This window comes from Phalacrocorax aristotelis, chromosome 11 (assembly GCF_949628215.1).
Source record: "Phalacrocorax aristotelis chromosome 11, bGulAri2.1, whole genome shotgun sequence".
Lineage (NCBI taxonomy): Eukaryota > Metazoa > Chordata > Aves > Suliformes > Phalacrocoracidae > Phalacrocorax > Phalacrocorax aristotelis.
This window is the reverse complement of record NC_134286.1, coordinates 19,702,405-19,714,690: the sequence shown is the minus strand read 5'-3', so window position 1 is coordinate 19,714,690 and position 12,286 is coordinate 19,702,405. Positions and strand designations below refer to the sequence as shown.

At 48.0% G+C, this 12,286-nt stretch overlaps 1 protein-coding gene across 2 annotated transcripts in view; it reads right to left on the bottom strand.

Moving 5' to 3' along the window:
* Nucleotides 1–12,286, bottom strand: part of GAB3 (GRB2 associated binding protein 3) — a 65,915-nt gene that overhangs the window by 17,882 nt on the left and 35,747 nt on the right. For both annotated transcript variants that reach the window (XM_075107188.1, XM_075107187.1), the window contains exon 2: nucleotides 938–1,241. In XM_075107188.1, coding sequence (XP_074963289.1) covers nucleotides 938–1,241 — 304 coding nt within the window. The remainder of the gene's footprint in view (nucleotides 1–937; nucleotides 1,242–12,286) is intronic.

Genomic DNA, 12,286 nt, shown 5'->3' with positions numbered 1-12,286 from the left:
ACATATTACTGCCCTTGGGATCGAGTCCTTCATCACCGCCCTTTTCTGCTCTTGCACTACCTTTATCATGACAAAGATCTTTGTTCTGATTCACTTCCTATGAAGCTCTCAAATTGCTGCTGTATCTGCCCCTTGGAAATGTCAAGGGAAAGACAGATTGCTGTTATGTGAGCCCAATTGTCTCATTTGAAAGGTAAGTTAACAATGATACAGGACCTGACTTTAATTACTGGCTACATCCATCTTGGAGTGGTTAATTCTTGGATGCTTTCCAAGACTTTCACCCTACTGAGTATATACAGGTGTAGGTCCTGGCAAAACAGGCTGACTCTATGCTTCACTGGCAGGAGCATCTCTAAGTCTAGACACACGCTTCTAACACTCTCCCATCCTCTGCTTTTTCTTTATTTTTCTTCTCATTAATAGATTAAGACAGCTGTATTTTTGTCATTAATTTATGTATGTGCATATATGCCCAAGTCTGTGCACATTCCACATCCAGCAATGCCTGAGAAAACACGATTTTTGCAGACTTTCCTAGAACAGGTGTCTTACATTAAGCCAAACTAAATAAATATGGGACATGTAATGAAATAAACGGCCCCAGAATGTAACAGTCAGCCAGCTCTTCACATAAACAGTACCTTTTCTTATTAAGGACCTGCTGTTTATTCTAGGAGGAGTTGCTTCATAAAAGTGAGACCAAGAGGCCAGCTATTATTTCTACCCAGCAGAAGCGAGATCCCAGATAACCCTCAGATTAGGGTTTAGCAGCATCTCAGGGCTTTACGGAGCTATAGGAAGCAGTCCCACACTGCTTGTCCAGCTGAGCCAGCCAGCAAAGTCCATGCTTCCTCTCAACCCACATGCTGCTGTGGAGGAGCCCAGACACAGATCATCCTCCCAACCCCCAAGATGAGCATAAGCATGGCCCTACCTGTACCATCTTCTAGATGTCCAAAGTTACAGATCTGGCTGATGTTGCGCACCCAGATCTGCATCTCCTCTTCAGTTTTGGCTACCAGGTAGAAGGTGCGGTAGGTGGTTCTCACAATGAAGACAAAGTTGTTCTGAAATTCTTTCTTGATGAAGCTGGGCCCTGAGTGCTTCAGCACTTCGCACTCGTTGAGATCGATGATCCGAATGGGCTTTTTGGAATGGTTGTTCCTGTAGTATTCCAGCACATCTGGGTTCCCGCTCATGCGGCCTCTGCGCAGCACGAACCAGCGTTTCCGCCATGCCTGCAAATGGCACAAACAGGGCCCTTTTAGTGCCAACCACGTAATATATCAATCAGCCCACACATGCATATTTTCCTTCAGGTTTTATAGTAGTTGTGATAAGCTGGCCAAACTGTGACTTTGATTTTAAGCGCTTGCTCTCAGCTTGCCTTTGTGATAGGAAAACAGGCAGAGGGTTGTTCTTTTGGAGGTCAGGACTTCCCTTCTCTCACCCTCAGCCTGCCGCCAAGGTGTAACCAAGATGATCTGATACTTCACCAGCTCATCTATAGAAAAGGTTATAACACTTTTCTCTCTGTGACATGAAAACACCTAGGACTGCACCCAGTGTTGCAGCACATGAGCTAATATCTGGTAACAAACACCTTTTGCCCAGCAAAGACAAGGCCTCCAAATGACCCATGCAGCTTCCATCCCATGGTGTTCAGTGCCAATAAAAAGCTGTTAATGAGCAGCCAGTTACTTCTGAAAGCCCAGAACAAACCTTAAGGGAGTTGTAGTGCTAAAAAGTTAAACAGAAGACTTCCAAACCTTACAGAAGGATGTCTATTTTACACAGACACTGCTTCCAGTGACCATCAACCCAAACCAAACTGGTAAGCACTGATGTCTTTTAGACCCCTGCAACTGAAGGTGTGGGTCCCATACAGGCTTAAATGAAGTCCTGGCAGGACTAAAATATGGTATCACTTTATATGCAAGTTTCTAGGAACAGAATAACATATTTTCCCTTTTTCCCAGCAGCTGTTTTTGTTCATCAACAGTATAAGCACCTCTGTGTTGATTACAGCTGTCACCAACATGCTTACTTTGAGGGTGAGAAGAAATCCACCCTGAGCTCTGCTCTACAGAGAAAAGCTGAAAGACGACATTAGGGGCTTCCCCCTTACAAAACTCCATAAAAACTGTGTTGGATAAAGTCATGCCCAAACCAGCAAGGCCCAGGCAGCTGCCAGGGAACTGCTGAAGCTAAGGCTGCAGCCGCCCCAGCTCTGAGGGCAGCCTGAGAGAGGTGTAGGGGCTCACACACTGCCCAGGTGCCTGGCTGATTTAACTGCCTTTGTAAGAGTTAAAAGTTCATTAAAGAAACATCTGAAAAACCACCACAACCTCCCTACCTGAATCTTATTCAGGTGCTCTTTGTAAAATTACTTTTCACAACTTAAACCTGGGTCAGAGCTTGTGTTTGAGTTAAAAATCATGCTCATTTTGCAAAGAGTGGATCTGTCAGTTTAAAGACAGCCAGCTCTCCAGCCTTAAGGCAAAATAACTGAGTTCAGGATGCTTTCACTAAGATGTAAGAGCCCTTACTGGCACAGGTTAGGATCAATACAGACACTCCAGGTTTTGCTGACACTGAGTTCCCGTGGGCATGGTGATAGTTAAAGTGATCAACAAAAAATTGCAGCAATCATTTATCAAGAAAAAGCATTTTTTTTCCTACTCAAAAAAAGACTTCCTTGCAGTGCAGCAAGCTTTTCAGTCTGTCAGTATTCACCCAAAAATTTATCTAGAATTAAGTCTGTCAGCCTGGCATTACCTTAATCTATTTTGAAAGCAAAAAGATTCTTCAAAAACAGTGTACAGGGACGAGGGAATGCAATATTATAGGGGGAGCTCTTGCAAGGCTGAACAAGTAAGGCATTTCAGAGAGGGGGCGTACCAGGAATAAATAGGAAGCAGAGATGAGGTGCAAAGTGTATTACACAAAGAACATTGAGTCTTGCCCTCACAACCTGTTGAGGTTTGGAAGTGATTTGGTCTCTGTTGAAAGTAGCTAGAGACAACAGATTACTGAGATCTCAGGCAAGTCTGCTTTTGGGGGAGCCAGGATAAAAAGAGAACATTCACACACACACCCCAAAAGAAACTGAAACAAAGGAAAAAACATTTAATGGAGAAAACACTTCCCTGACTAGCAAGCTTCAACAGTGGAATCTCACTAGCCCAGCAAGTATCTCACATGTATAGCCCACAACTCAGCCACCAGCAATCCAAGTACCTCACAGATGCATCAGGACAGAAATATCACACCCCCTAACACACTCTCACCCCTAAATAACAAAACATAAATGCTTCAGGAGACATAAGGCAAACGAGACCTGCTCCTTTACCCACCAGAGAAGCAGACTGCTAAGGCAGAGACTAGAAAAAGCTATCAGACCTACACCAGTGCTGCCCAGCCCTGCAGCTTAAATACATGTGGCTCCTTCTGATGGAAATTGGATGGAAATCACCTGCATATGAGCAAGCTGGGGAGAGGAGGGCAGCGCAGCTGGGGAGACTTTGCCTAGCTGGCACTCATGCAGCTGTGGGGAGGTGGGGGCTCAGCCCTGAGGCCCGGACCAGCTTAGAGCTGCCTGCCAGTGGCTGTACAACACCCTCAGGTACAATGGCCCAGTACCTGTCCCCATTTCCTCAGCATCTTAATTTTCATGAGTCTAAAGGGGTCTATAGTTTCAGCACAACTTGAGCAGCTGGTGAAAAAGAAAACTGCAGCTGTGCTTTGCAGAAAAGCTCACGGTCCCTCTGCTCGGAGATGAAGGCGTGGTGTGAGCGGCTGTGGCTCTTCTGGTTTTGGTTTTGTACTAGCTGAGAAGCTGCCTGATAACCTGTTTCCCTGCAGATACACAATTTGATCAGGCTTATCATCTGGCTGGAGCTGGAGATGGAGAGGTGCCTGGTCAGCACGGCTTATGGTTGGAGAGGAGAGCTGGGCCGAGGCTATGTGAGAAAGCACTGGCTATCATAGCCGGGCAGTGATGAAAACAGGGCTGAGGGGAAATAATGCCAGATAGCTGCCCAAATCTGTACTGCCCTTGGGAAGGGTGAGCCTCCGCCCTCCATCTCCTGCATGGCCACCCTCACTGCCTTCCCCAGGCTCGTGGCGGGGCCGTGCAGCCAGCCAACACCCCATCTGGCTAAAAACAGCGTAGTTCTTTCTTGTCGTGGTAACACATGAGAGTAAGGAAACATGCTGGAAGGTGGTGGGCAGAGGGAGACAGAGGAACTGCCCTTTGGTACCACTGCAAGCTCAGTCAAGCTAACAGCCCTTGGCTGCTGCTGTTCATTGCCCCAAATATTAATGTGCTCTGAAACCGATGGTGGTATCTCGCTGAGAGCTGCAGGGATGGGAGCAAATACCCTGCCCGTGCCACTGACCTGCTGCTGGACCTGGAGCCGAGGGGAGGGAGAGGCGCTTTTAAATAGGCGCAGACTGAGTCAGCAGCGTGGGTGAATCAGCACTCGCAGGCTCAGATCTTCAAAGACATTTAAGCACTCAACGCTCCTTGAGATCGGCATGGGTGCCACAGCAGGGTGGTAGCAGTGCAGGGCGATGGCGCAGCCTGGCGAGCTCGCCTGCTACCCTGTGCCAGGGCTGCTCCTTGCCTGCCACCAAAGGGAGCCATCTCAGGGAGCAAAAGGAGTAAAAACTGCTGCACCCCGCACTGGGAAATAGTGCTGTCAGCCTCGTGCCCAGCAACCAGCTTGCCTGGGGACAGGCAGGCCATCAGGATGTGAGTAGGAGGGTGGGTGGGGGCAGGACCAGCTCTTCCCTGCGTGCTTGCTCTTAACATCAGGTCCACTGTACCACCAGACTGCATCCACACACAGAGTGCACTTGTACCTCACCTCTCCAGGCTCCATTTTTCCCCTCCACTCTCTAGGAGGAAGGTGGCATCAGCTACCGACATAACTACCTGCATGGGTAAGGTTGAAGGACCATCTTATGCACCTCTTCTCCCATCTGACATATCCAGTGCCATCACTGTCTCCCCACAATGGCTTATTTCCATTCTGAAACTTTCACCGATACGTGCCTTTACTTGCAAAATGTTGTGCTCCAAAACATTTTTGCTTATCCTGCAATGCTGAGTGTACAATGTGCTGAGTTTCCGAGACACTTGTGGGTTGCCTGCAAACAGACGGGAGCTGGTTTGCCATTGTCAATACACAGGACTCACCCTGCTCCGTGGCGTAGGCAAAGTAGGGGTTTCAGCACACCTTTCAGCATGAGGCTTTTATCTCCAAGAGTCAAATATCCTCTCCTCATTTTCCTAGCATTTGCCTGCAATGAGCTACATGTCTCCTTTCCCCGGTGGAAGGGGATGCAACATGCTGGAGTTGCTGGGAGCCCAGCTGTGGCAGGCCTTGGCCAGACAAGACAGAAGCAGCAGTGGCTTTTAGCTCACGGGGACCCAGGCAGCCCTCTACTACACAGCCCACTCTGCCGGAGCAGGGGCCAGCACTGCCCAGCCCCTGCCCTGCAAGGCGGGCAGCCATGCCCCATGGCAGCTCCTCTCCAGTGCCCACGCCAGCCCCAGCCCCATGGCAGAGCATGGTGGGGTTTTACATAGTTGTATGCTCTCCGTAGTTTTCTTTTTACCATTTACCAGCCAGGAGCCTGCCTCCTCCTTTCCCTGTTAAAGTTCTTCCCACCATCCCTGGTTTTCTGTCTCTGCAGCATGACCTTCACCCACAGCCCAGGATGCGGTGTGGTGTGGTGTATGCCTTCCTCCCCTTCCCCATCACTCACCCAAAACAGAAGCTGTGCCTGTGCCGGCACCACGATGCAAGGCACTGAGCACTTCCCTGGGGCTGGAGGGGGGTCCCAACGGCTCGCAGACCCCTCGCTAGGGAAGGCTGTGCTGCGCCAGCACCCCGTGGTGCAGCAAGGCGCTCTGCTCCCTGCTGCCTGCAGTCCCGGGTGGCACTGTGTGCGCAGTCAACCTGCACCTTTGTGCTGCTGCAATACCTTCCTCCTCACGGTTTGTAAGGCACAGTCGCTATTACCGCAAGCCTGCGCCCAGAGGACCAGGTTCGGTGTTTGCTGCGGGGTGCTGGTATCAGGCTAGAGAGCACCTTCGAGCCCCCACCGTGGCTCAAGGCCAGTGGGGGCACCCAAGGCGCCAAGCAAGGCCAGAGTGGTGGGGCTGTGGCAAGGAGGGATTTATTTCAGCTGATCAGAGCCAATAATATCTGGTAACATTTAGCCTGGAGCTGCACACACTGCCAAATTTACAAGAGAATTTGGATCAATTTAAGGGTGAAAGATTGAGCTTCCACGGTTGAGATACTTAAATAGGAACCAATTCAGCCTAGGCGCCTCACTTACACTAAGGAAAGGATCTATGCATCCAGAAGAAACATTACATTTATCTGGGGGCCTCTTGAAATTAGTTCCTTCTTGATGAAAGAATGATACAATGATGATATGTTTACATGTCCTCCAAAGCTTTAGAGAGAAGGCTTTATCAGAAAAGCACAACTACAATCAGACAAGAGCCAACATAAATCTAGAACAATTTTCATCTGCCCTTCGTAAGTGGAATAGTCCCGTGCCAAAAAGAAGAAAGAATTTGCAGCAGCGTTGGTTGGATGCCAGCACGTCGCTCTGTGGAACACAAGCTATCAGTGTTTTCTTCTTGCTCCTGAATTTTGGGAATTCCAGAGCCACATCTGAAGGGAAGAGGAATAGCTCTGTTTCCATTTCAGTATGGTTCCTAAGAAAGCGATAGCTACTTCCACAATCTGACCATCTCTGCTTCTGCTGAATAAGTGATGTGAGGTTTAAAAAGGGTTGCTATTACGTGTGAATGTTTGCTCTGCTGTGGCAATGTCAGATCAAACAGGCCACAAGCGAACCTACTATGAGCTTAAAAAGCGGCTAGCTGGTAGACAAGGCCAGAATGGGAGCTGAGCGCTGCATGGGAGAGGTTCAGCCAAGGGTCTTCATCGCTTACCTTCTGTCTGAGGACCATGTTTTCATCTGTAGGTACAAAATATCCAGTATCTCAGATATAAATAATTAATTAAAGCACATACAAGCTCAATGAGGTAAATTGGCCTGAAATATAACTTGTCCTGTGGGGTTTTCATTTTTTCTGGTTTTAATAACAAAACACAGAATAGCCAACAAACTTGAAATTCTAAATCAATGCTCATGACTCCCCCATGAGGATGATCTTCATTTTACAGCATGCAGCAAAGGGGAAGGCAAGGGGAAGCAGACTGAACAGTGGCTGTGTACCAATTCCCTGCCTGCCTGGTGGCCTTGCAGCCGTGCTCCTGGGCAAAGGACGTGTGCTCGTCCCCAGGCCTGCTGTGGGGGGGTCTGACACTGAAAGAAGAGTTCGAAAGCTCAGTGGTGGGGAGGAGTGTGAAAGGTTTGAACATTTGGGATTGCTCTCATCCTGCAGACTCCCTTGGAAAGAGAAAGCAACAAATCCCACAAGGGAAGGGTCTGACGTGGCTTCCCTCCCGCGGCTGGCTGAGGGCTGGGAGCGCCTGCGTGCACAATGTTCCTCCTGCTACTCACTGCTGTTCCGCTGCCTTGAGCTGCAAGGCATCCTTGGGGCTAGAAAACTAGCAGAGCTGCAGGATAATATCCCACAGGAGTGCCAGAACTTGAGACACAAGTTTTAAAACCTTGTCTTTTTTTTAAAGAACAATTTTAAAACACTTTTTTGGGGAAAAAATATGTGGAACTTTATAGTGTTTCCTATAAATTACTTAAAAGGGGAAGTTAAAATTCATATGTAGACAGGTTCGTAAGCAGCTGATGTCTAAGCCTATTAAGACCATATAAATTAAGAGAGTTTCCCCTGCCTGCACAGAGCGGGAGGTGTTGGAATTGCAGAGTACGGTTCCTGCAAGAGGGACCCGTGCATCGGGAAGGAGGAAGGAGTCAGGCCCAGCTCCCAGCAACCATCCTCATGTTCAAAGAGCTGAGGACATTGTTGGGAGCTCTTGGTGCCACTCTTTCAAGAGAAGAGGGTCAGCCCCATGCAGCTCGTGCTCCTTGGACTGCCAGACTTGCAGAAGGGCTCACACCTTCTACTCTGTAGCCTGCGTTGCTCGATAATAGTGCTCGATTAACTCACTTGCAGAAATCTGAGATGAAAAAGACCTCTTAAACCACCCAGCTTGTCCCCAGCTGCAGTTATGGCACTGCTATTTCAGTCGTGGCTGTTGGTCTGCAGCTCCCATCAGCTCTGCATAATAAATCTCTCCCCAGTAGGCTGCCTGTTTGTCCCTTCCAGAGTGTCCCCGTGCAGTGCTCTGGGAGCAGCTGAGCTCATTGTTCATCACCCACTGGTTTAACACAAACTCTTGGATTTTGTCTCCCTTGCCGTCTGGTTTCCCTTATTTTCTACTCAGATCTCACAAACAACTTCAGCAGTGAGAGGCTGAAACTCATGGTTTATGGCTGGGAAAGAAAAAATCAATAAATATTCAATTTCAGAGAGGAATACTCCTCCCGTAGGGCCTTCCTCTGTCTCCACAGGCATGTAATTCTATTTAACCTAGAGAATAGAAGGAAAAAATCTCTGCAGTAGTTTTTCTCCCTTTGCTTGGGTGCCTGGAAGCTGAGGTATATTCCCATGGGTGCTGGAAAGGCATCAGCTCGCCCTTCCCCTGCCTGTTCATGCCCACTACAGCTCTGTTTTCTCAATGTTAGCGCACAGCTATGGTGGGGAAAAGCTCTGAGCTAACCAGTGTTCCCATACAAAACAACATTCGACATAGACTAGCACAAATGGTCTGGCTCATCCTTTGCAAAGGACCAGCTTACAATGAGTTCAGGACAGACTACAGTCTAATGCTGTATTTCCATCTGCTAAGTCATGAGTCATTCGTTGAGTCACTTGTCTTTCTGATTGTGGTAGTTTCAGTATGACTCTAAATTAATCTTGTTTCAAGAAAGTTAGCATGAGTCTTCCTTGAAGGAGATGCAACGGATGCATAGTGAAGGGGAAATACCTTCTTCCTTTCAAGGTGATACAGATACATTAATTGACTAAATGCACTAACCAAAAAATTTCCTGCGCTGTAAGTACAATGAAGGCTTCGTAATAAAGCCTCTAAGATGACGTCCTGTAGAAGCAGAGAGGTTTCCTTTGTTTCTGTTTCTCTCAAAAAGAAACTGTGGTTTGTGAAGAAAAAATGACACACACTAAAAAAAAAGTCCCAGAGTCATCTGTTGCCTGCTAACCTACACACACTCCCATTGCCTGGTCTACATCCTAATCCATAATATTTATGGTGCTTTACATACACAAACATCTGCAACAGAATGAGTCACTGCTATTTAATAAACATGAAGATTCTTTGTAAAGCTAATGGGTTCGTTTGGGCATGAAGGGTCAAAGTCATAGTGACCCCAAAACTTGGGAGTTCTAAGTTCTTTAAAACCTTGTGGAAGATAAGAAAACAAGTTCTGAAAGTAAAGTTAATAATAACACCACTGCATTTTGGGGAGGGAGGAAGGCGACAGATGCTTGGATGAAGAAACATCTTTTCACTCATGTCCCCTGTCCTTCAGTAAGAGCAGTAAAGAAATGAGAACAGTGCTTCCCACAAACATTTTGATTAGAGGTTTCCTCCGAGGACACTGGCAAGGTGACAGAGCACCCCCTTGCTCTTCATGCAAGTAAGAAATGCTCAACAAGATGCTGCTGGCTGAAGGAGAGCAATGCTGCTGTCCTCTCTTCGCTTTGCCCATGGCTCTGGCAGGTGGGATTCAAGGGGCTGTCCCGCAGAAAAGAAACTCCAGTGCTGCGGTCATGCCCCCTGGATGGGTCCCTGAGCTTTCCAGGGGAATATGCTGATGGGGCATCTCATCCCACAAGATTTTGCTACGGAATAATTCACTGGCTTTGATATGGGCTACAACAAACCCTACCACACCAGGGAAACACCATGGCTCCATGTCGCCTGGGGGGACTGGAATGTGTCAAATGGCTTCACAGCGCTGCCTGCCTGCCCTGCCCTGGGGCACACGGCGCAGGCAGGATCCGACTGTCCCCGGCGATGCTTTGCAGAGCTCCCGGCTTCCTAGTGTCCCATGGCTATGGAAATGCCTCTGGGCCAATAAAGCCTCACCTGTGAAATCCACAGCAACAAAACATCAAAGAAGGGACAGCAGCATGACAATCCTATTTCAGTGCATTCATTTAACAGGGAAATCCTAGCACAGGCATGAAGTAAAGAAGCCACCCTCCCTATTGTCAGCCCTGGGCATGTCTTCTCTATTCTTCCTCCTATTTTGACAGCAGTGGTGCTGAAAGATGGAGCTTTTCTTGTTAACAGCTGCCCTGCAAATATGTGCAGGCCCCTTTGAGCTCATTTATAGAAAGCATAAGGATCAGTCATTATGAAATTACAGCTAACTGCCATCACAGAGCAGAAACCCAGCCATGCCCTGGAGGGCTGCACCTCCCAGGGAGAGGCTTGTGGCCGAGTGGGGTTTGTCGGGAGCACCAAGTGACCAGGGACAGCCAGCAATCTCGACAGCATCTGCAGGGCGCCAGTAAAAAGACACAGTTGGTATTAATAAATAAATAAACTCACTCCCCCACTACACTTGGCTGTGTTTCACTGGGACTAACAAGGCAGTAAAGACAGTCTCACACGCTTTCAGGAAACAACCAAAATTTTTGTGACTCGGCATCATTGTAAAGCAGCACCCAAAGGGATCTGGAGAACTGATGAAAAATGAAGCTAAGGAGAAGAAAGCCAGCTGCGGTGTGAGATCCACACAAGCTCGGGAAGCCTCCAGGAGGGGCAGAGTCCAGGCAGCCGCAAGGCTCTTAGCCCACTGCCTGCCTGGGCTGCCAGCGCTTCCACCGGGCCACCAGCTCTCATCAAAATGAACCTGCGATGGGTGAGCAGAAGTCCTGGGCGGAGGGAAGCCGGTTCTGGCCAGCTGGCCTTGCCCCTGCCTGGGGCAGGCAGGCAGACCCCGTCCCGCCTGGATCCCCGCATGCTGCAGCCCGAGCAGCCATGACACCAGGTGGGGGGTATCAAACTGCTGGAGCAGCCAGCGGTGGACATTGACTCACATCGTGAGCATCCTCGTGCTCTCCTTTCTGTTTCATTTTGTCTGGATTTTTCAGTTTTAGTGGGGATGTAAAGTAGGTCACAGCTCAGAGTAGAGGTCCCAGCAGCAGAAGACAGCTCTGAAGTGATTAAAGCCATGCAAGGATCTCCTCCCACCCAGAGCCCTCCTCTCCTCTGGCACATTTTTTCCTTCTTGAGGGCAGGCGCAGTGCAACATTCATTCCTTTAAGCTGCTCCCCAAATGACACCTTCTGACTGCTGCTACATTTTTGCAGGCGTTTAAGCTCCCTGACAGTGAAGACTTACAGGCAGGACTCTTTACATGAGGATGTTTACAGCCTCAACAGCTAGCCAAGAGTTTTAGTTTCATATTCCCTTACAGCATGTTTATGTGTAGTATCTAAAATGGCATTACTATTATCATCCTGAACGCAGGTTAAATTTCTGGAGTGCTTTTTTTCACCTTCAAATCCTAAAGCACTTGACAACTGGTACGTGCTTGTTACGTGCCGCGTATGCTGTGATTTGCTCACCTGTCACAGGGATACACCTGCCTCTGAAGTTACACTGCGTTCCTGTTAATCAGGATGCTTCTCCGTACACCCACGGCCATGCACTCACACCTGCGTGTTTAGCTTCAGCCAATCTATGGTGCAATTTTTCCATCTAAAATCCTTATTTACCTGTTTAAGGGGGCAGAAATTGATGGACAGAAAACTTCTGGTCTGGCTTAGTGACGCTCCTCTGGGCAGTTAGAAAACAAAATTCTGATTTCTCAGGATGGAGGATTGGGCTTTTTACAGAAATGAGTTGAAAACAAGGAGAAGGGAGAGACTAACATACTGACGCAGGTCTTCCTGGATTTAAGAACATAACTTTGTTTTCTGTTAGTGGGAAAAGTGCCACTGAAACCTCAGGCTGCCCAATAGGGATTCCTACTGTTACATGAAAACTACTTGTCTAAAATGGCCTGGAAACCCTTAAGATCTCTCTGACTCATCCACAAAAATTCTTTAATACCAATATAGTAATAAGATATAGCTTGAATAGAGGTAGGTTTCGATTTCTGGAATGGCTTTAATCCAAAAATCTTGCATAACCTTAAAGGATTTTTAAAAGGCTCTGCATAGATCCTTGAGATCTTAGTAAAAATTAGGTTGCTCCCAGGTTGTTTAAGGAACAACAGTTCTGAAATACAAATG